The 23,352-nt window shown below is 35.0% G+C and overlaps 1 protein-coding gene across 11 annotated transcripts in view; it reads right to left on the minus strand.

Moving 5' to 3' along the window:
- Positions 1–23,352, minus strand: part of BLTP1 (bridge-like lipid transfer protein family member 1) — a 108,557-nt gene that overhangs the window by 61,127 nt on the left and 24,078 nt on the right. For 10 of the 11 annotated variants that reach the window (XM_090139165.1, XM_031596851.2, XM_031596856.2 and 7 more), the window contains exons 10-27: positions 22,022–22,172; positions 19,947–20,103; positions 19,395–19,473; positions 18,425–18,516; positions 17,589–17,706; positions 16,282–16,437; positions 15,781–15,878; positions 14,683–14,861; positions 14,438–14,544; positions 12,178–12,386; positions 9,897–10,124; positions 9,165–9,302; positions 6,191–6,367; positions 4,183–4,311; positions 3,428–3,547; positions 1,135–1,412; positions 736–986; positions 17–275 (exon numbers count right to left, since the gene is read on the minus strand). In XM_090139165.1, the coding sequence (XP_089995291.1) occupies positions 17–275; positions 736–986; positions 1,135–1,412; positions 3,428–3,547; positions 4,183–4,311; positions 6,191–6,367; positions 9,165–9,302; positions 9,897–10,124; positions 12,178–12,386; positions 14,438–14,544; positions 14,683–14,861; positions 15,781–15,878; positions 16,282–16,437; positions 17,589–17,706; positions 18,425–18,516; positions 19,395–19,473; positions 19,947–20,103; positions 22,022–22,172 (2,926 nt within the window). The remainder of the gene's footprint in view (positions 1–16; positions 276–735; positions 987–1,134; positions 1,413–3,427; positions 3,548–4,182; positions 4,312–6,190; positions 6,368–9,164; positions 9,303–9,896; positions 10,125–12,177; positions 12,387–14,437; positions 14,545–14,682; positions 14,862–15,780; positions 15,879–16,281; positions 16,438–17,588; positions 17,707–18,424; positions 18,517–19,394; positions 19,474–19,946; positions 20,104–22,021; positions 22,173–23,352) is intronic. The other variant, XM_031596854.2, reaches the window with a different exon arrangement.

Consider the following 23,352-nt stretch of genomic DNA (forward strand, 5'->3'; position numbering starts at 1 on the left):
GACTGATGTTACTAACCTTCCATGACCATCCTCTCTTTTTGTACCAGACAAGAACTCCTTCTGTCCCAAGTGATCCTCAGCAGTTGAAGATGGGCTGTCCTTCTCACCTGCAAGCAATGGGAGGGCAGCACTGGAACTGCTCGTTTCCTCTGAAGATGATGAGGAGCTGTGGGAGCGCAGTGGCACTTGGAGGCTTAGATGCTGTGCCTTTCTTTCTATTTCTATACCTACAGATCTACAATCCCAATCCTTTCGTTTTACACCATTTGTTTTACCTAGGATTGGAAACAAGAAAGAAAAACTGAACACCTGATACCACTACACAACTACAGTGGTCTCTTCCTCGCTCACTGAAATAAGAAGTTTTATTAAAAAAAAAAAGCCCTCATTTTGAAAATGCACACACATACTAGCATGTTTCCTAATAATATAAAATCAGAACAGTGAAACATTGAATTCTTTTAATAGACTGCTTTCTAGACAAGTAAAATAGATGCAAGTCAGAAAGCTTCTTTTTAATCACAAAGAAGCTGCATGTTAATATAAAAATCCAGCATATGAAAATTTGCTCATTATTATCAATCCATTGTCTTCTCTCAAAGGGTTCCATACCACCACAGAACCCCTTTCAACTACTACAAGCCAGAATTAGAAAGACCATAAATACCAATGTGAAGTTAGGAAATGATTCTTTTGGGCAAAATCAAATGATGTTACAGCACAATGCATTCTCACCATCTAAAATTTTAGGAATCTCTTTAGTAATTATCCATTCTCCTGGCTGCAGTAATGACTGACCATAAAACATATCAGATTCTGCACTTGTACTTGAGAAAGCAGAGCTGCTTGAAGGTGTCAGTTCCTCCAGCTTGAAAAAGTCCAGTCCTGTTAGCGTGCCACCAAAGAATCGACAACCACCCAGGCAGCCACACTTGTTCTTGCTTCTCTTATTCTTCAAATTGTCATCAGGCCACAAAAACCACAATCTACACAAGAGCAGGAAGGAAAAGAAAAAAAAAGAAAACAGAAACACAACCACATTACATTTAGTACATTTAAAATTAGTTAAGACAAGATAAAAAGACATACACTAAAATACATTCAAATGCATCTCCTTCACACTACAACTCTCACCTTTTAGTTCGGTTATCATGCATTTCCAAGAAATGCCTCTGTACTTCATGTTTAGAAGGATGATCTGCAGCTAAAGCAATGTCAGCAGTGATGAGTCCCAAGTTGACAGATCCAGCTTCCAGCCAATATGCCCTCCTTAGGATTGGCTGAAGACCAGTTCTGCAGTTGTTCACCTGCTCAACATATTGTCTCAACTGAAGATCTTGAATAGCAGCGCTTACACCTTCTCCAACAGACTGGTTGTGGAGGTTGCAGTTTGCAATACGTATAGTACCCATCTGAAAACATAAGTAATAACATGAACTCTGAATACTTAAAACTTAAACAAAGAAAAATTAGCCTTAATACAATTAACATAAAATCTACTTAATTCCAGGAAGGCCTCAGTAAACTACTGTCTCCAAAACCAGTTTTAATAAACTACAAGCAAGTGCACGCACATGCACACACACACACACACAAACACACACAAAAGAAGGCAAGGTTTCAGATAGTTTTCGAACAACAAAAGCAAATTCTTGACTTAGGAGTATCTTGCTGTAAAGGTGTTCAAAGAAAATTCCCAACTTTAGACATGTTATAACGAATCTTTAAAAAATTAAATCATTATCAACTTATTTGCTTAACCATAAAAAACCAAGAAATCTGAAACGTGACATCACTATGACCTTAGTCTAAAACACTGACTCCATACTTCCAGTACAAAGCTGCATTAACTTGCAGAATGCAGACATTTAATGCCACACCTGGTAAATCCTTCAGTGAGAGATTCACATTAAATAGTGCAAAATTCAAAACAGAAGAACCTTTAAGTCTTGAGCCTTAATTCTCAATTCTTAATTCTAATTAAATCCATATGTACTGTGCTGTAACAGCCTTTTTATGATCACGATCTACTTTTTTTATTAGTATAGCTCCAGTAGTTCTGTTGATTCTTCTGTATCTGGAAAAAGTTCTTGCTTTATCTTCACACTCAGCTATGGAAACTGCTCACCTCACAATCAGCCTACCTGTCCATACAGAGCCAATCCTCCCCCGCAGTACTGAACCACAATAAAATATGATACAGCCCTGTCACACATATGTCTTAAAACAATCTGAAGGTGGATGAAGTTTTCTGCACAGCTTCAGTAGTTTCCAAAAGGTCTCCATGAAATACCCCAACCTTTCCAACTAAACATTCAAACTTTTCAAAGGGAAAGTAAGGAAAGCTGCAAAAGAGCTCAGCCATGGAAGAGCAACTCACAGAGTTAAATTTTTACTTCTCATCTCTGTCACAAGCCATAATGAAACACTGAAAATCCTTTTTTAAATATGAATGGAATGCATTAGCAATATAATTTTCCATAGTGATTCAGGTTATTAAGCTGCTTTTGAAAATACTGTCATTCATATTTATGCCTGCAAACACAGTTAATATTTGTGCTGATGCGTTATAATACTAGACTCAAAAGATTTAATAGATGAAAATGCTTTTTCTCTTTTTTAAATGCCACAAGGTATCCAGCCACTCAAATGACAAGATATTGTATCTCAGATCACAGAAAATGTCTAAAATAATTGCCACTTTCCTTCAGTTAGATTCTTGCTCATAATATGAAGCTGACCCCCAAATATTAGATATCAAGTCCAATTTTAAAACTAAATTTATTACTGGACAGCACAACTTCTAGTCACTTAGTAATTCTAGTCAGTGTAATACTTTAATGCATTCCTATATCATCTCTTAACTTTCATTTTGCCATACTTTTCTCTTGCATACAATGAGAGAGAATTGTCAGCTCTTCTCTGTATATTGTTTTTTGAACAGAAACACTCCAGTGTTTTAGATTTGGTCAGGTAGCAACAGTAGTGTTTCTCCCATCTCTGCCAATGATCTTAGTTCAGATAGCTGTCTCACATAACATGACTGTGAGTTATCATGCAGTGAGCTGTATACATTTTTTCTCAGTCATTTCCAGTTGCTGAGTTACTAACTTATAGAAAACGTTCTTAACAACTCTCAAATGTAGACAATAGCTTCTATAGTGTTTTAATTTATTATGCCAATCTTGCAGCTCACATTTTTAATTTTGTAAGATAGACCATTTTCCAAGATCACAAATGGAAGTATTAAATATGACCAAAACTGATCTACTTCTCACTCAGTCCAACCATTTCAACACCAACCTTTTATCACTTAGTTCCAATACAGTGAGCAAGCCATAAAAACAGGCAACTGTTACATCAAAAAAATGCAAAGACCTCTATAGATAAAAATATTTTGATTGCTGTTACCAGTAAAGTCTTTTACCTTTATGTTGGTGGCACAGCCATGTTCTACCACATACAGATCTGCACCATCCATGGCTAAGCGTGTCATTGTGTACTTTAAATCATCAGATGTTGGACATGGCCCAGGGACACAGTTCATCTAAGAAAAAAAAACATCATAAACAACATCACAAAAACTGGTACCTCTATGTTAAAACGGGGAGGAGGTCAAGAGATGAAATTCACGAATCACGCTTCACATATTGCAAGACTCCTTAGGTCTTTAAGTGAATGTCCATATGGATTCCAAGTGACATACATCAAATACAGAATCCACGATAACATCTGTTTGCTCAGGCCACAATAGTAAAAGCCATAGAAGCCATAAGCTGTTAATTTAAGCCCCTCATCAAAGCACTGTTTCAACAACAGAGAATAAAAGGATGGCAATGTGCCAGGAGCGTGATGAGAAGTCTGATCTTTGTCTCTTAAGGGAAATTGAAGTATGCCATTTGTCTCTTAACTGTCACTGTAGAGGTAAGAAAATATGCATGACTCTTCTGGATACTGTCTCTCAAGATAATTAATGTAGCACAAAAACATGGCGTAAATCCCCAGAAAAATTCAGATAGAATTGCTTTTCTTTCTAAAACATAATTAGCTATAATTTATCAAAGGGAGCAGCCAATCTGAGTACATGCTCCATATATCTTGATAACTTTAAGGTTGGGCTTATAAAGTTTTAAAAAAGCCCCGTACAAATATAGTGAATAATTAAGATGGATAGAAGGTTACCTTAGAGTCACAAAAACGACGATCAATTCCATGCTGGCATATTATTACAGATTTAGGTCTTTCCAGTTCAAACTCACGGCACACTACATGAAACACAAAGGTCTGCCCCCATTCCAGAAGACTTGCAAGCTGTAAGCAAATAACATGTTGTCTAATAGTAAGTATGCAAAATAAACTTATAGTATTCAACAGATTATTGAAAGAACATCACTAAAGGTTGGAAGGAGTAAAACCAAACAGACAACCTCATCATAACATTCTGTCTTTGTTACTTTGTTCAAACATAGCCTATTGCCCATTACTCAAGATTTATTTTTGTGTGTGCTAGAAGGTGCACGTGTAATAGTGTGACATGAACCTAAACAATTCCTAAATTACGTCTTAATCTAAGGAAACAGCTTTACTTTTAGGGTTAGACAGGCATTTCATTGCAAAGATGGAGACCATCTTATTTTTCCTCAAAAAAAAAATGCATCTAAATACCCTAATACCTTAAGGGTCCCTTCCAACTCAAATGATTCTATGAGCCTATGAATTTAAATGTCATACCTTCTTGTATGTAAGTAACAAAGTTACATTCAGAAAACATAGAAGTAAACTGGCTAAACAGAATACTACTGAATCTCGCTGGACCTAGTAATTACCCAATTGTTGATTTAAATCTTTTATATAGTTAGCTTATTCATAAAGGAAATGAATCATGACTGTCTAGCTCTATTATGAGAGGGAAATGGGTTTTCTTTGGCTAATCAAAGGAAAGGGGACTTTAAATCAGGAGCAATTTAATTGGAATTTAATATAGCTATGACTGTCCTCCACAAGATCTCTCATCCTCTCTTTAGCTGTATACCTTCACAAATTCTTACGATACATCACAGTATGGAAGGAAAAAGCCAATGACCCTGAAAGAAGCAAATTCAAGTTCTGGTTCACATCAATGCTGACAACAAAAAAAGCGAAATTAAAATACTCTAGAAGTATTCAATTGAGAATTTCTACAAGAAGAAAACACACGCTTGGAGTCGCTGTTATATAATAGAAAAATGAAGGCAGCATAAATGGCAGGACTAAAATGACTGATCACTGTGAAAGCAAGCTACCTAACAGTGGGGCCAAGCATTAGAAGTTATGCAGCTACCAGCTACTCTGTTCGAGAGCTCTGCTCATTCTACTTTTGCACAAATCATTCCAATTGTCTCCTATTTTAAAACTTGGCTTTGTCAATAGGTTTCTAAGGAATGTCAAAACTTTATCTGCAAGGTAAAATTTTTGCCAGTTGCTGAACCTGTTATCCTCCTTCCTGATAGCATTCCTGCAAGCAAATGCCTATGTATCTGAATGAACGTTACACGTGAGGGACAACGAGATGCCTTTCAAACTGTACCCATAAATGGGTACTTAATTTGTTCTTTCCAGATTGTTAATCAGTAGGAGTAATGAATTTGAATCTCCAAAATTCAGCATCATAAAATGAAAGTGATTTTAGAGGAAGTCAGACAAAATTTCACTAAAAATTCCTCACTTGATTTTTTTAAATAGAGTTTTTCTTTCTGCTCTTTGTTATATTCTTTAGTGTATGGCTGAAAAGGTCCCAAAACACTGGATCTATTTACAGAGAAGCATTACTTTTTGTACAATCAAGCCACTTGAAGTACAAGCAGTTACTATGGTTGATTTTCTAATCAGTATTCAAGTATATTAACATACATAGACATAACATGCATTTACACATATTATCATCAGCATTCACTGCTGATTTGTTCATATTTGGTAAACATCACTCTTTTAAATGCTCATTTAACACTAGACATCCTGTTATATCTAAGTGAATATCAGATTTGGCTCTACTGGAATCTCCTATTTTTAACATGTAAATGGTTAGATTTCTAACCTGTATACTTAAAGTTACTTAAGGCTGAGATGGCAAATTTTCTGAAGTTCATGCTATTCCAGCTTTACAAGAAAGAAGGAAGTTGATACTTCATAGCGTACAGTTTCTAGATGATACCTGTGGTGCTGTAACTTTGGCAGTAAGACTTCCAGCCTGTACATCTATTAGCCATGCATATTCTAAAGTATCACTTCCAAGAGGCAAACCTTCTGCAGAAAACATCGCGTGGGCACGCAACTGCAGACCTGATAGACTAATGTGGCCCTCTCGAAGGACTTCATCAGCTGCCGGTCTCTGTCAAGGACAAGATAACACTTAAGTAAACTGCAAAGATTGTGTAATTAGAAAGTGCAAAAAAACAAAAATAAAACACAGATATTTCATATACACTCATATTCACTTCCTAACCCTGTTGACTTTTATACAGTTACACAGTCCCAAGACTTCTCAGCATCACACATGCAACAGCATATACGTAAATCTCATGTGGGGAAAGAAGCCTTATCTTTTAACCACTGGCAACCAACGTCAATTACCTTCCCTAGGGGATTTCCACTCTGTGACATCATTGGGAACATCTCTTAAATAGTACTGCAGTAAAATACAAAGAATGAAATACCACATTTGACAATGGAAAGGATCAAGGTTAAAAAATAAATGACTTATGAATGTCTGCCACAATCAGCCAACAACTGAAAAAAAAAATATCAATAAATAAAATCAGAGAGTGTCCTCTAAATTGCATTTTTCATTGAAGAATTTCTTGGTTACCTAAAGCAATGGTCCTCAGCTGCAGATACGAGAACTCAGATAAAATAATATTACTTCACTGGCCAAAGAAGAAACCAAAAGATAAAAGCTGCACAGACATACTCTAGGAGCTTGTGATAACACTGAGGTAAGCTGTGATTTAAATCCAATAAGTCAACAGCAAAACTTTTCTTTCCCTCAGTATCAACATACTGCATTGCACAGTTTGTTTTCCACCATCAGGAAACCCTTTGGAGCTGCTTAGGGAAGAAGAAACACATCTGCAAGCTGAAATTTCTCATAGCCAAGATATGGTGCAATGTGCTGCACTGGCTGCTAGATAGCAGCACTGCAAGCAGCCTTATTCCCTGTACTCCCTCCTTTGCACCAAGGAACTCTTTTTGCTTTCACTTGATTAAAATCATTCTGGCTTTTATATTCAGTATGTCCCCCCTGATATTTGGAATTCTGAAAGACAGTAATAGAAAGCCTAGCCTATTTTTATATGCATATATACACACAGGGGCTGGGGGCGAAAGGTTTAAAGTCTCAGGGCAATTAAATCACAAAGAGGAAAAAAAAAAAAAAACCCTTCAAAATTAAGGTTATGGCTGCAACCTCATCTCTACTTCCTTGTACATATCTTATGTACTGTGATTAAGTTACAGTTAGAAAAAAAAAAAACCTTAAAGAAGTCACTGAGTGCACAAAATAGATTATTTGCTTAAATACATGGCTTGGATTCCTCATAGAATAATACTATCCCCCCACTCCACATCCCATCAAAATAAAAACAAAACAACCGACCAAAACAAACAACAAAATACACCAAAGAAAACCTTGCAGCAGACATGGTTACCCCAACTGAAAATTCTCAGGACTTTTTTGACACACAGGTTTAATTACAGTTTCAAACAGCAATTCCCATTGCCTTCAGCTGCACCTGTGAAAAACAAGTCCTGCAGACGCTTTGCTCCAGAAACAAAGTTACAAGGGAAAGAGAATTGCCTGCCTGGTGATATCCTTATATCCAATTTAGGCAGCTGTCCCCAAAGACCACGGTATTAATCCTATTGAGATTATTCATTTGCAATTCTTGCAACTCCACACCACCATTTTTTCTCAGGTTACTATCACAGATAACTGCAGCGTTGTACCCAAAGCCCAGCAGGCTGCAATTCCACTTTCTCTACGGGGATATTTTCTTTGCTAATCAGAGCCTAAGAAGGTAACACTCTCAAAATACAACGGCTAACATGGCACGTCCTAAGATGCTATTTAACTTCTTGTCAGGACAGTACATTATTTCTTGCAGTTCCTTTCTCTTTTAGTCAGTTTACAGCCAGAGGTTATGTTTAAGGTACTTTTGTGCTTGTGCACCGGGTCCAAATCTGGAAAGTTTAAATAAGCATCAACCAATTTGTTTCATTAGCTTCCTGACATAGCAGAGAACAGGGGGACATGTGTCTTTGTCTGTGTATGGTTAGCAGTACATGGTTTTCAAACACTGTACTATTATTTTTGGCAGCAATATATTTCAGGATACAGGCATTGAAAAACAATGTAATCTGTAGGGCCCAGTTCAAGTACTGTGGTTTTAATGCAACCAGTGTGTGCATAAATAAAACAAGAACTGAAATAGTCACAAACTTCACTGAGTAAGGATAATTGCTTGTGCTAATGAATTGCCACCTAAAATCTTCACTGAACTAAATTTATGCATGGGGCAATTTTTGAGAAGTTTACTAACAATTACAGTAAAATTGTGCATAGCTAACTGACAAGCCACAAGTAATGCTTAATTTAGTCTCTAATTATTTTCACTGTACCCCTACCGGAGGAAAATTACAGGTCATGCCAGTATCTTGATTGTAAGCTAAAGATCCAGCTCTGTGATTTATTCTAACAAAATGCATAGAAATGTGAAGATGTAGTTATTCTATTTACTACCGTTTTTCTTTTTGCTGCTTAAAAAAGTGAAACATCTCCAGGCACTGCACAAAATTTACTTGAATCACAACCTACAGTAGATTTTAAGATAAAAATCTTGAAAAAGATTCAACAGTTCTAAGACCAATCTGACTATTACTCTCAGTTTCGTAAAGAATCTTTTCAAGGAAGATTTAAGTAAAATTAAGAAAACATACAATATTCTATGTGCCTTTCACTTCAAACATATGCTGGAGAAACAAAGAATAAAATATATATATATGCATCAAAATTTTCTTTCACATATGATTCAAAAGCCTTAAGCTTTGTATATATCAAAAGAATCCATATTAAAATGGTTACAATTCCCCCAAACCAGATAAAACAAAACCAAATAAAATCGGCTAACTACCTGATAATTGTCATTCAGAAACAAATTCACTGGAGACAGCACAAGCTGAAGCATTGTTTCTCTAAATCCTTTCTTCATCTCAAAACACAACCTCTCCAAGAAAGCTGTAGGGCACTCAGGACCATCAGGACTACAATGCTAAAGTGAAAAAAAATAAAATAAAATCAAACAGCCATTTCAGAATATGAAACGTACAACACTGTTGAAGTTGTTAGATTAGAAGCAAACCTGTAAGCAGTAAGTATGCTAGCTTTCCTTCAAGTTGATAATTAAAAAGTAATCTGTGCAACTTCAAAAATCTTTTAACAGTTAATATAGACAGCAATTCAAATCCATCTGAGCTAACCCAAACCTTTATCTGGAATAGTTTTGAAATTCTTGGGAATCCCTCACAATGCAGCTACAAAGAGCAGGATGTGTCATCAGGAGATAGCTTTGCTATTTAGCAGAGAAATCATAATTGTCAATCAAAAATCATGAACTACTGATCACAAAAACCTATTTTCTTGAATAAAAAATCATTTATAAGATATCCAGTTCATATTTCAGATAAGCAAAAACAAACATGTTCCAAACTACTTTAGATAGCCACAGTTTTGCTGAAGAGTACCCATGCATTTTAAAAACACTTCCCCAGCCTAACCTAACATTCTAGGGAGTTACATTTAGCTCCACATCATGCAGCTGGAAAAAAAAAAGCAACAAGATACTTCAAGATTCTGAAGCTCTTACCACTGGCAATCGCCCGTGCACTTTGTACAAATTAACAAGGACAGTAATATCCCATGGACGTAGAGTAAGAGGGTGAACTGGCTTGACTGAGCTTTCATTTTCCTTCTTTTCATTTTCTACTCCCACAGCTGTCCATCCAGAGCTCGAAGATGTTGACAGAGACAAAACAGGGCTTGAAATAACTTCTTCAAAATCAGTATACATGTCATCTTCTCCAAAATAATTTTCCTAGGAAAATCAATTATTTGCAATGACTGTAGGGAAACATTTTACAAAATTTTACGGAGGTTATCGCTAACTTCTTCCCCTTCCTGAAATTCATCTGCCTGCTAAGACTTCTTCATTCTTTTCTAAGCACAAATCTGTAGAGCAAGCAAGCAAAGAGGAAATGTACAAAACAGAAAAAGCAAGCAATTGCAAAATGCTCACGTCCTTGGAAAAAGGTCTGCAGGAAAAGACAGGCACATTATTAGATCTGACATGGATATGTAATTTTATCGTCTCACATTAAGTTTCCAAAGTATTCTTTCTGTTAAAACGCTATATATGAACTATACTGCTCAGTTCACAGAAGTTGAGCAAAGGTAACTGGCTTTGCTTTTTAACGAAGAGAAAAAATAGAAGTCATTGTGAGGATATAGATCTTGAAGCTTTTGTTGTTGCTGTTGTTCTATAAAGAATATCCAGCAGAGGGTGCTAGAAACTCCAGTAACTTATTCTTGGTACTTTCTACCAGGACTTGAACATCATTCATTCCCAGTAGGTAGGACATCCCTAGGGAGCACAAGACACTATACCAAAAAACTACCTCCAAAGAACAGAACACTTACGAAAACTGCATAAATCTCTCCCACATTTTACTTAAGATCAATGAAAATGAACTAAAAACAACTAGACAGAAAAATGAGCATAAAATTAAAAAAAACATCACCAGTAATCTACTACAAGATGCTATCAGTACCAGTATCAGCTGGACAAAATGATGTAAACACAGACAAAAATGCTGAAAAGAACATTACATTTGCATTTTCAAAGATGAGTTATCTAAATTTTCTTTTGAGATTCAGAAGACAAAATCTGCACACCAAAAATCAAATCACCATGGGATCAAAGGATCTAACGTAACACTGTTTATTTATCTCTACAGAGGAGATGAGTATTGAAGAATCTTGCATGGAAAGACAGCATCACCACAGAGCACACAACTCCAAGAGGAGATGAATAACCAATTCAATAAATTGTGTCAAACACGAGCGGACTTCCGTATCACAATATATGAAGTCTTCTCAAGACATTTGCCATTGGCCTAATGTTGTTCCTATTTCTTTTAGTGTCAACATGAAATAATATATGAGCATATTTGCAATTCCTGGACTCTGCAAAAGCTTTCTTTTCTGCTATTCATTGCATACATGCAGGATCTTTATGTAAGAACTTAAAAGTGACTTCTTCAGTACCAGTCCTTACAAGTAATCACTAGCCTCAGAAAATTCCTCATCCCAACCCTAAACGAAAACATACAGAAAAGGATTAAAACAGAACTTAAAAAAAAAGAACAAAAAAAAACCAACCTAATAATTAAACAAAGTACAAGCATTTCATAGTTATCTAATAGAAGTGACATGTTCAATCATCTCTGCCTTTGTCATAACAAGGCCAGGTGAGGGAGGTAGGAAGAAATTCAGTCACTGTGAGCCACTCTAAAGACCACTAACAGAAGACGACTTGAGATAAGCAACAGATGCCAGCATACTGAAGTGTAATAGAGTAACATCAAGGCAAGACAAAAAATTGTTCCTAAATATTCCCTGAAGTAGCTTTTTAAATTAAATTTATTCTCACATCCTTTCCCTCTATGACCCCAACTGCAGAAATTTCCAACAACCTGATTAAAACAAAAAACAAACAATCAGGATACTCTGCAGAACTTAAAATGCCCTAGAGGCACGAATTCTGATATATCTTTGCATAAAAGTAGCTGTTAATGTACACTCCAGTCAAAGATGCATTTTTATGTTTCTACACACTTACATGCACAACATCACAAAAGAAAAACTATGCTGATACAAGTCTACTTCTGTTTTGTAAGCCTTCTTATAAGCCTGTGCCAACTGTACTCAACCCAGCCATGACATATCATCAAACCAAGCCATACCAAACTAGTCCTTATGAAAGGACTAAATTCACATATTCTGCAGACTTCTGTCCATTTCAAACAAATCACTTCCCTTTCCAACATGTGGCCATCCATAAACACTGTGAGCTGTGTTTCTGTGCTTACCTTTATAGATAGAAAGGCTTTAAGCAATGGTCCATACAGAGTTATCTGGGAATCTGGAGAGAGTTCCAGTTCCACATGGAGCTTATCTGGGGGCAGCTCTGCAGGGTCAAGGGGAAGGCGTGTCGAAGCAGTGGGAGATGAAATCACACTCTCAGATGTCTTCTGTGACGGCCTTAGCACAGATAGCATTGTTTCTTCCATTTCTGACACTTGGGAGAAAATGAAAACAAATTTTTATTACGTTAGGTTTCAACCAGAGAAAATTATAAAAATATGGAAGCATAATAAACATACAACTTCTTGCAGCTTTCTGATTTGGATTCTGTAACTATGATAACACACCTATGCTACAGAACAGATTTCTCAGATGTAGTAATCATGAGAATGCAGTAAAACACAGAATGTTTTTGTCAGCATGAATTATGCAAGAAAAAAACAAGTCCACAACTTACAAAAAAAGATCAATTTATTTATCTTGTTTTTCAAGTTAAACAAAACCTGCTATTATTTCAGTGTAGCAGATTTCCCACAACCACATAGCTACTGCAGAGTAAACAGAAGTGAATAAACAGAAACACTGCAAAAAATGTATTAAAAATCTGTTCTGAACCAATGACTCTGTATGCTTCAATTTCCTCCCAAACTCAATTACTCTAGTAACAAAACAGTCCTGAAATCCAAATTCTATTTCTTCTTTTTACGTGAAGCTAAGGAGAAGCTTATTGTCTTTTTTAAGTGAGGAAAGACCAGGAAAAGGAAGTGAATAACTCAAAATCATTTGGAGTTGTAAAGTGATTGCTGAAAAGCAAAAAGCTTTATGGGGAAATCATAGAAAATTTTCTTCCAGATGGAGTAAGAGTTCAGGTGCTAGTTTAATTGGGAGAATCAGCGCATGCAGAGCTACAGTGAGTACACGTGTCCAGCAAACTACCTTCAAGGCTTTAACCTATCATTATTGCCTATAACACTTGTTCAGTGTTTTCTTTATGTTACATCAATCAGCTAAACGTCACAATGAGAAGACCACTTATTTGGAAATTGCACCTCTATTATACACCGTATTTGTTTCTCAGAGATTTAAAGTGTTTTATCAATTGATTCAAAGGAAAATACCAATGGTTATTACTATAACAAACACACTGTGTCAGCATCACAGCTCAAATCCAACTGTGGAAGTGTACTCAACTTTGTTAATTGAAGAATTCCCCATTAAAGGAAGCTGTAGGTGCAATTATCTGTGTATATACAAATGTCCAAATCCAGGTTGAACTGTTATGATTACAAGTAAATGCTTTCAAATCTGAAGTATGCAAATTTAACACAAACTTATGGAGTCTCAAAACAACACTCAATGAGGATATGCACAATGGACCTTATTTATCCCGTTTCACACTCAAAAATTTTTTTTCTTCTAGAACTCAAAACTTAAAAATCTTATTCAGAATCATGCCTTCAAAAACCTGTTCATTGAGGCTTAAACAAATTAGTCCTCATTGTTACTCTACTACCACTTCTTCCACAGTTCCTCTCTTTATCCTCAACCCAAAAGACTTCCAAATAACCTCATACCATCTTGCATACCACCCTCTGTACTAAAAATACTTGAGCACATAGACAAAATTAGGGTATTCTGTAACTTTTATATATATAGATTTCACATTTAGAACTTCAAAATTTGAAAATTCTTAGTTAGAAATATTGTTGCACTTATTAGTCTAACATTCCTATCAACCTGCCATGGTTCACTTTACCAGCATGACTTTCAAATGCATGAAGGTAAGCCTATGTCACTGTATCTCATACAAATACAATGTATTTAAACATTAAAATGATAGGAAAAAGTCACAATATCACAAGGAAAAAGGTTTAGAAAGGCTGCATAACACAGTACTGCCAAAAATGCTGTACTTCACATTTATTAAACTAAGTGATAATTTTTTTCAGGTAACAACCCATTAAAGAAATCTACTGTTATGGATAAGCAGAAATTAACCATAAACAATATCTCTTTTTTTCCATAGGGAATTCGGATACTTTCTGAAATCGTGAATTGAAAAAAATGTTGTCAGGTTTGAAATGAAAATTAGCTGTCCCACCTTTGACCAAAAAAAGAAAAAAAAAAACCAAACAAAAAAACCCCCACAAATAAAAGCAGTTCAGTTTAAAATGAATTTCTGCAAATTTAAGAAGTTAGAGCCAACACAGTCACAGCACTTCCTGAAATGAAACATACTGAGAAGAAAAACGTAGTTGCACTTACAGGATTGTTTTAACTGCTCATCTGCCTTTTGAGGATAAATTGGGTGCCACGAGTAGTCAATCGTAAACACAACACTTGGGACTGTCCAGCATTCAACCCATCCAGCCCTTTCAAAAAGAAACATTTGTATCACACATTTCATCATATATGTTCCGTTAACATACTAAGTTGCTTTTCCACAAAGAAAATAAGTAAATATAAAAAGTCAATACAGATACATAGACATAAACCAAAACTAGACTCACTCTTCCTGAGTAATGTTCCTCCACTTGGGTTTGCCTGTTTTCTGACCACTTGGACATTCACCAGAAATGCAAGATTCAGGATTTATTTTATTAGGTTGACAATCTTTCACCAACATAAAAAGAGAATATTTGCTAGGATGACAATCTGGTAGATACAAATGAAGATCAACATCTTCTCCCTAAAATCAAAGATCAATAACGAAAAGTATATTTGCATTCATTTTCTGCATAATGTTCATTTTATTTACATGCTCACATGTACAACCATCTTCACAAAGATGATGACAAGGTGATGCACCACGTCTCAGTCTTTACATGACTGCTGACCACAGCTCCCACCAATTTGTTGGGATATCCCAAGATCTCTGCAGTTCTTAGCAGTTACGCATCCAGTAACTTGCATATAAGAACACATCATAGCAAGCTGCAAACACAGGTGCACAGCTTTTGGAGATTAATTGCAGTTATTCTTCTGTTCAATCCATAATGCAAAAATTCAGTGACTGGCCCACAACTTACCAACTTCCTAAAATTAACCACACTTTTTTTTTTTTCTTAATTTAAATATAGCCTTGCTTATTTTGCTATCAAATTACACAAGCTTACCAACGTCACCTTCAACCAGTTTTTAATGTTAATAACACTACACAACCTCTATTTTAAAGAAGACAAAACAAGAAGTACAGTGTTCCAAAGAATTAGTTTGGCACATTAAAAATACATTTGTTATTTTATAGAAAATACCAAAAATCTGAAGACAGCTTTCCAAAACAGTTTGGGTTACCCATTCCAAATGTGTATATATTTATGCGTGTGTGTCTGTATGTCTGTATATATATCTAAAAACTAAAAAAAAAAACCTGAAACACTCCATGATTGGATGTTTCATGTAATCAAGATAAATTATTTACTTATTTAACGAAAAATTATATGATCAGGAATTGAAAGAGAATATTTTTCTTTCAGGAAGGAGTTTACTCTGAAGTTCCTAACTGAAGAAGAAAAGGAAGTAAAACATTTCACATTCAGAAAACAATGTAAAAAAAAAAAAAAGAAAAAAAAAAAAAGAGAGAGGGGCACTGAGAGAACAGAACTTACCTTTAAAGAGAATCTGGTATTGCATGTAGTTGGAACAAAGTCAGTGAAAGGCAGAGAGAAAACAATGTTTAATGTTTCTCCACAAGCTGCTAGATAAACTGGGAGAGAATAGGAAAAGTAAACAAATAAAACACTGTCAAAATGACTCTCTATTTTGTTCTTAGGCAAATATCAAATATATAGGTATAATTAAGGAAAAAGACATGAACTCAGGACAAAGGAAAATATCATGCATTTAGAGTATAAACTACCAAATTATTCTGAGCATTCAAAGGGTCCTCAAAAATGAATGCTAAAAATGTGAGCTGAAGCTACACTCCTAAGAGAAGGTACATATTTGTATGAAATGTACAAAACAAGTGAGGACTTGCAGCAGTTTTAGGATGGCTTATGAATAACAACAGTAGCAAAATGAGTAGTTATCATTCATTTCATTTCATAGTAAACATGCTAGAATTTTTGTCACTGTGTGCACTGTTTCAAATCTTAAACTGACTTTACCATTTTCTTGTTGTTTGGTGGAACAGTCAATCCAGTTGTGTTGATTAGCTGCCCAAATCATTTCAAATTGATGAAACATGACTTTGAAGTTCCACATATAAGGAACAAATGAATAAATATCAGGTGCACTATCACTAGACCAGTCTTGGATCAAATCTAAAATTACATAAAGTAATAAAAGATGAGTTAGTAGCAATCGAGTGAGAGATTTCCTCTTTCAAGCTAACCTGGCTTTTAATAAAATGTAAATCGTCAATATTGGTTCCTTGGAAAAGGAAAATGAGGAAAACTACACGTAGCATTCATTCCTCGAGCAGCTATTCCACAAATACTTCCTGTGAATCCATCTCCTTGCTTCCTAAGCTGTAATGCCATAGGTTTACTCACACTTTCTAGATTAGTTTTATTCAGTAACAAGGTTTCACATTTATCCAAAAAACAATGGACTAATCAATGTTTTCCTTTGGTTTTCCATTCTAATACTATGAGCATCTACTAGTTGTATTTCCTACCACCAAGCCTGATACAGCAAAACAGTGTTTCTGAAGAAGCTCCCAGTTCACTCTGCATAGATTGGTAGATTACAGTGTGTACAACAGCGCTCTATAAATGATAACTCTAGCCTCACTAGGAGATAACTTTATTAGCATCACACTATGCTTGTACTAATTAATCCTCCACTCAGCAGGGCTAATTAGAGCAGGTAGCACCCCACTGATAGGGCTATATTCTTTCTATTTCTGCAGCTGGAACATTCAGCAACAGTTTGGTGATGCAGGGTTGTCTTGTGTACACGTGTTCTTCCTCATAACCCAAAATCCCAAGGAGCAAATTACTTTCTCTCATCATCTGTCAGCCACACAGACAAGACCTAAGCCTGAATAACTAAAAATCAGTCAGCCAAAGAGAAATATCAGAGAAATCAACGTCCTAGTGACAATTATTAAATGAATCAATAGCTCTGGTTTAAAAAAAACAAAACCAACCAAACAAAACAAAACAACAAAAAACAAACAACAACAACAACAAAAAAACCCCACATCTTAAATTTAAGATCGCTTAGCATAACTGCAGATCAAATTTTACTTAGCTGTTAGAAAACTAAATTATTCAGTATATCTACTGAAATATAAGAGTATCATGTAATTAGACACTAATAGCCCACAGAAGGCATTGGGAACTCGGTCCTCAATAATAATTTGTTTTCCTGAAGATGTGAAATCACTGTATCTGCAACTGTAAGTTTGAAGAAGTGGTAAATAAAGAACATTTAATTTGATACATAACTTATTCAGTAAAGCAGTTACCTGTAAAGAAGCTTTTCTGAGCAAAGATAAAATGATATGTTGCTTTATAAACCTCAAGTTCACATTGCCATGTCTGTGGCATGTTCCATATCCGGGGATAACTGGCATTAATGTGAAACTGTGAACAAGATATTAAAGCATTAGAATTATTTGAAAACATGACAGTGTTTGACCCTGTAGCGCAGCAGTTTTCACATATGTACTCTGCTGAATAATTAAAACTCTTTTCCTGCTGAGATGAACAGAAGGCCTCTCCAGTTCCTTAATAATTTAATCTCACTCCCTGTCTTTCTGAGTTTGAAGGTCAAGTGTTAGTGTATTCATTTATTTGGAAAGGTATTACTACAAACTTCTGATATGGCTCAACAAACGTAACGTCCGTTGCACTAGATGTACTAAACAACTGATATGATGCTCAAAAACTAGACATTAAAAACATCACTCTAATAAGGTCATTTAAAAACTAGTGAGAAAGGTTGTTGACAAATTACAGAAGTTGAATGTTAGGCAAATGAGAACACAATATCGTTTCAAAAAGTTTAAGTACTTTGAAATACCTACACAAGCAGATACTCTTCAGCACAGCTACAAGTGTAATGATTTACTATGGTAAACTCTATACAAACACACAGCTACAAAGTAAACTAGGCAACCCACCCACAGGTTTCAATTCACATAAAACCTTCCCTACATATCAATGTCTTATAAAAAACATTAAAAGGTTGTACTTCTGCACTGTTTACAATCCTCAACACCAACTCTATAAGCAAACAAATATGCTCTTTATTAAAAATTCTTTAAAGAATGAAGCTATGTTCTTGATAATGCAAACTTACAGCTAGCATTTCAGCTTCTAAGAGAGTCCGATACTGCATACTGCTGGTGGCATCAACATGTAGAAGCTGGCCTTTAATTGTAGGTGAATAGCCTAGTAGATAAAAATACAAAAATCACTGTTCCAATATAATAGTTACACAAACATTTTAAAAAATATCACCAGTGAATTCGGCAGTTCCCAAACAGTGAAGAAATGTTGTGGTGAAAATTGCTACTCTGTAATTCCATCCCCTATTGGTCAACAAACAGCTTACTGTCTTCTGTTGGAGGGATGGTATGGCTTAGGTTTCAGAAATCTTAGCATGAAATGCACAAGAAAATGCAAATATACCAGGGAGAATCAAGAGAACAAACAAATCAGCAGAAAGGATTCAAACAATTCAACGAACTGAGTAAATCAAACAAAACAAAACAATGTAACTTTACATTTATCTCAACTTCTTACATTTGTCTCAGACTTCAGAGTTTATTTTAAAAAACTATTACTAAATTATTTTGCATAATGTATTCCTCAGCACAGTTCAACTGTGACACTAACCTTACTGAAGATGACTTCCTGCTTTGAGTTGACAATGAACGCATCATTTGCTTAAAAAAAAATGATGCACTTTCTAGTAGTTAGAAATTTTGACTTAGGTTTCTCAACCCAAATAAAATATGGAGGTAACTTAATTATTTAAATACATAAATGCTTTAATAACTTCAGTGAAATGTATAAGGAAACTCTTTTTCTTTCCTTGTGTAAGCATACATGAGTATTTACATATAAATATGTATGTATATACATGTATGCATATATATATGTATGTATATGTATATATATATGAATATATATTATATACTACATATGGATATTTGTTTATCTCACATTCAAGGGAAAACACTGCAAGATAGTCACCCTGATATGTATTAAGACAACTGTTCAGGAAAAAAAATTAAGAAAACAAATTAATCCTAGCCTTAACTCACCATTTTCACCAACTGTCATGGGAATATTTACTTCCAAATATGATCCTGCACCAACATTTACATGGACAGCATTTGTTTCCTGCATGGATTAAAAAACAAACAAATAAAAAAAACAACCAACCCACAAGCATTATTTCTAGACCCTCAGTGTCAACCAGTATACTTCATGCATCTGGCTATTATTATCCATACACCTGGGTTAAAAAAACCTCAATGACTGATGAAAAATTACTGATGGAGTAGCTTTATGTAAGGAAACTAGACATTCAGTGAACTTACGCTACACTCCATTTATAACCCCTCCATATATGCAACTTTTGTTTCTCCTGCTATCATCTCTCCAGTAATACCAGATATTAATCCAATATCAGAAGAAATTCTGTCTTCATCAGGGCAAGTTTCATCCTAATACACATCTATAGTCACAGAAAATAAATACAATTTCTCGTAGCTTTTATAAGCACCTGAGACAAGTAAAAACGTGTAAAACTGAAAAAGCAGAGTGGAATCACAGCTGAAAAAGCATTTTACATACAAGATTTCATTATTTACCCTATTTTTTGTAAAAAGCAAATCAATGGTGGCATCTGCAATAATATTCATCCGCAGTTCAAATGCAAGAATCTGTCTCGGTTTCCCAGGCTGAGCAATTTCAGAGATTTTCATAACTTGGTAGTCTGGCGGAAAGAAAAACTTCCACAAGCAATCCCTAGCAGGGAAGAAAGACAAAACAGTTGTTTTAATTTACAGAACAAATGTACATAAACATGTTTATTTACGTATTCGGTTCACTTAACGATTTTCCAATTGCTGAGTTTTCAGACAACCAGCACATGCTTTAGGAAGGGATGCTTATTTAGAAGGCTCCCTGATGACAAAACTAACTCACTACCGATACAAAACTCCAAAACTTCTGTTAATAAGAATTGCCTATTGGATAAAAGCCACAGTAGATAGACCATAAAGGATTTTTAAAAATCTAACTCGAATTGCAAACTATGGTATTCTTCTTACTCCTAATCTTAGCTTAAAAATCTACCAGAAAAGTATAACAGGAAGGAATCTGTCTATGCTTCAGTTTGTGCATAACTGATCATTGTAATGTTCAGAAAGAAACAAAGTACAAAACGTTTACAACTTCTGAAAGGAAATAAAATGAAACCTACATTTCTAAATACTCATATCTGAACATTTAGTTACATGGAAGGAAAACCGCAGAGATGGAGTACAGACAGCAGAGCTTATTTAGTTGAGGAAGTGAGTCCTTAAGCTGAGTATCAGTTCCCATGCATCAAGCACCTGACCACTAAGACAACTTAAAAGTTAGCACCAGCAGGGGAAAACAAACAAACAAAAACAACAACAAAAAGAAATAAACCCAATAAGAAAAAAACCAAACCAAAACAAAAAGCCAATCACATGCACACAGTCAAAAATCACTACAGTGACACTGATCTGGGGAAACCCAAAGCATTATTGCATGGAGTAGTTAAGATCAGTATTTGTGGAAGCTCTTACATGAATTGAGGAGTACAAAGTCCAAAGAATTTCCACAGATCAGTGCTTTGAAAACATACAGGTACTTCCCAAAATTCTATCTTCTATTCACGGCATGATGAGAAAGTGTTCCCAGGTATGAATGGTTCATATGCCTACGAACCTTGTGCATACTGTGCACCTTGGAACACACTGTGCACCAGACTACCTGCTGGCTAGCCACTTGAAATTATAAAAAGCATACCATCACAGTTCTATTTTTCTTGACAGTATTAAAAATGTCATTAATAATTCATTGACTTCACATTTTGTTCTAGAAATCAGCATTTTCTCTCAAGTTCTACAAGACACTGGTATATCTGATGACTAATCTGCCATCCACACGTTCTTAAGAGACAGTTAGTCCCATCAGTTTCACAGGAGAATTAACAGAGGCCAAGAAAAGTATTAATTTGTAATTAACAAGAGAAAAAAGGGAAAGTACTGATTATGTCCCTGTTACTTAACAGCCTTTCGCTCTCTAAACAATCCCACTGTCTCCAACAGAAATATTCAAGCACAAAATACAGAGAGCTTAGTGAAGAACAGTAATAGAGCTCTAGCCTAATATTTTAATCACTAAAATATCTAGATTATAAACACTTTGGAGACAGCATCAAGTGGTTGATTCTGTTAAGCAGTGATAAATGATAACACCTCATTATTTTCAAAGCCAGATCTGTACTTCCATGGATTTTCTCACCAACATGCAGTGTATTTCAAACCACAAGCTCCAGAGAAATAAGCCAATAAGAACTCAACAAGTTTAAATAAAAGCAATAAAAAAATTAAACCCTCAGGTATTTAACACTTGACATATAATATGACTATGTTGTTTCAAAAACTAGGAACAAAAACTATTAATCTAATAATAAAATGTCACAGAAAGATTCTACCTTTAGGACAACACAGTAAACAATAATGAATTTACTAACTCTAACCAATTGTGACAGAATTCTTTTTTCCTTACAAGACTAGTCTAATCCATACAAATTTTAAGAAAAATAATCACATACTGGAGACTCTATAATGTTTGCACAATAAGAAGATATATTAAAGATTAAAATTGAAACCATAAATCATGATAATACCTTTGCCTATCAGCCCAAGGTCCATAGTTGAAGTCTGTTCCTTTTCCACAAACAATGTCCAAACCCCAGCATGGTGGCAGATCCTGTAATTTGCTATCTTCGTTGTTAGCTTCTCCATCATTACTTTCCTCTGTCTCCTCTGGTACAAGACCTATATTACATAATATAATAAAGAGATTATCAAAGGAAGCTCCTTCAAATTAACATGAAAAACATCCACAAAGCACAATACAATTAAATTGGGTTTTCCTTGTTTGATTGGTTGGGTTTTTTTTTTGTTTTTTTTTTTTGTTTTTTTTTTTTGTTTTTTTTTTTTGAGACCACTGTAGTATGTAGGTATCAAGCCACAATTTGAACAGACTCTCATAAGAAGGGCAAGAAAATGACCCAAAATCCTTGGGATAGTCTCAAGTACTGGTTTCTAATGTCACTGAAATGCTGGCAAAAAAGCAGTTTTATCTGCTAAGTATGTTTTTTTGTTGTTGTTGTTCTTGTTGTTTTTTACCAATTCAGGCCTTCATTCATCCACCTTCAGCTCTCAATCCCACTTACAAAGTTAGAATAAATTTTAAAACAAAGATGAAAAAAGAAAAAATATAATCTCCACAGACAACACAAGCAAATAAAGAGGAAAACCTTACAACAGTACACCCAGGATTACTAACAAAAGTTCAAGCAGTCATTCAGTAGCGACCCAAAATAACCATCAATCTTCCACCAACACACATCATTGTTGAATTATGTTGTTGATTGTTGAATTATTGTCTTATCTTTATTAAAGATTGAGGTTACACTTCAAGTATAATCAAAATAAAAGCTTTTGCAAACAACAACAACAAAAACCTCCAACAAAATAACATGGTAGTAAAATGCACTGGATTTAAAGTGAAAAGAACAGACACTACAGTATTCAGACATCAACAGTTAAATAACCTTTCAATAAAAACTAAAAAAATCAGTAATACATATTGACCATAAACTGTCTCCATCCCCAAACTACCTTTGGAAACCAAAATAATTTAAATTCACAGCTTCAAAAATAATCTTAGTACCAATATTCATTGGTTTGTTCATGTTGCATGCACGTTGCATGTGAACTCAAGTAAGGCACTGCTGACTGACTGCCTGCATCTATTTAATACTCATCAATAAAACTTTTAGTTCTACATGTACAGATATTCTACCGTTGGGATTCCCTAGGCCTTCTAGATAGTCCAATCTAAATCTAAATACTGACAAGAAAGTGGTTAAAAAGAAAGTGGTTAAAACACTTAAAACAGAAACATATAAAAGAAAGTGGTCAAAAAAATCTCACATTCTCTGAAACATGA

This window comes from Phasianus colchicus, chromosome 4, assembly GCF_987193195.1.
Source record: "Phasianus colchicus chromosome 4, bPhaCol1.hap1.1, whole genome shotgun sequence".
Lineage (NCBI taxonomy): Eukaryota > Metazoa > Chordata > Aves > Galliformes > Phasianidae > Phasianus > Phasianus colchicus.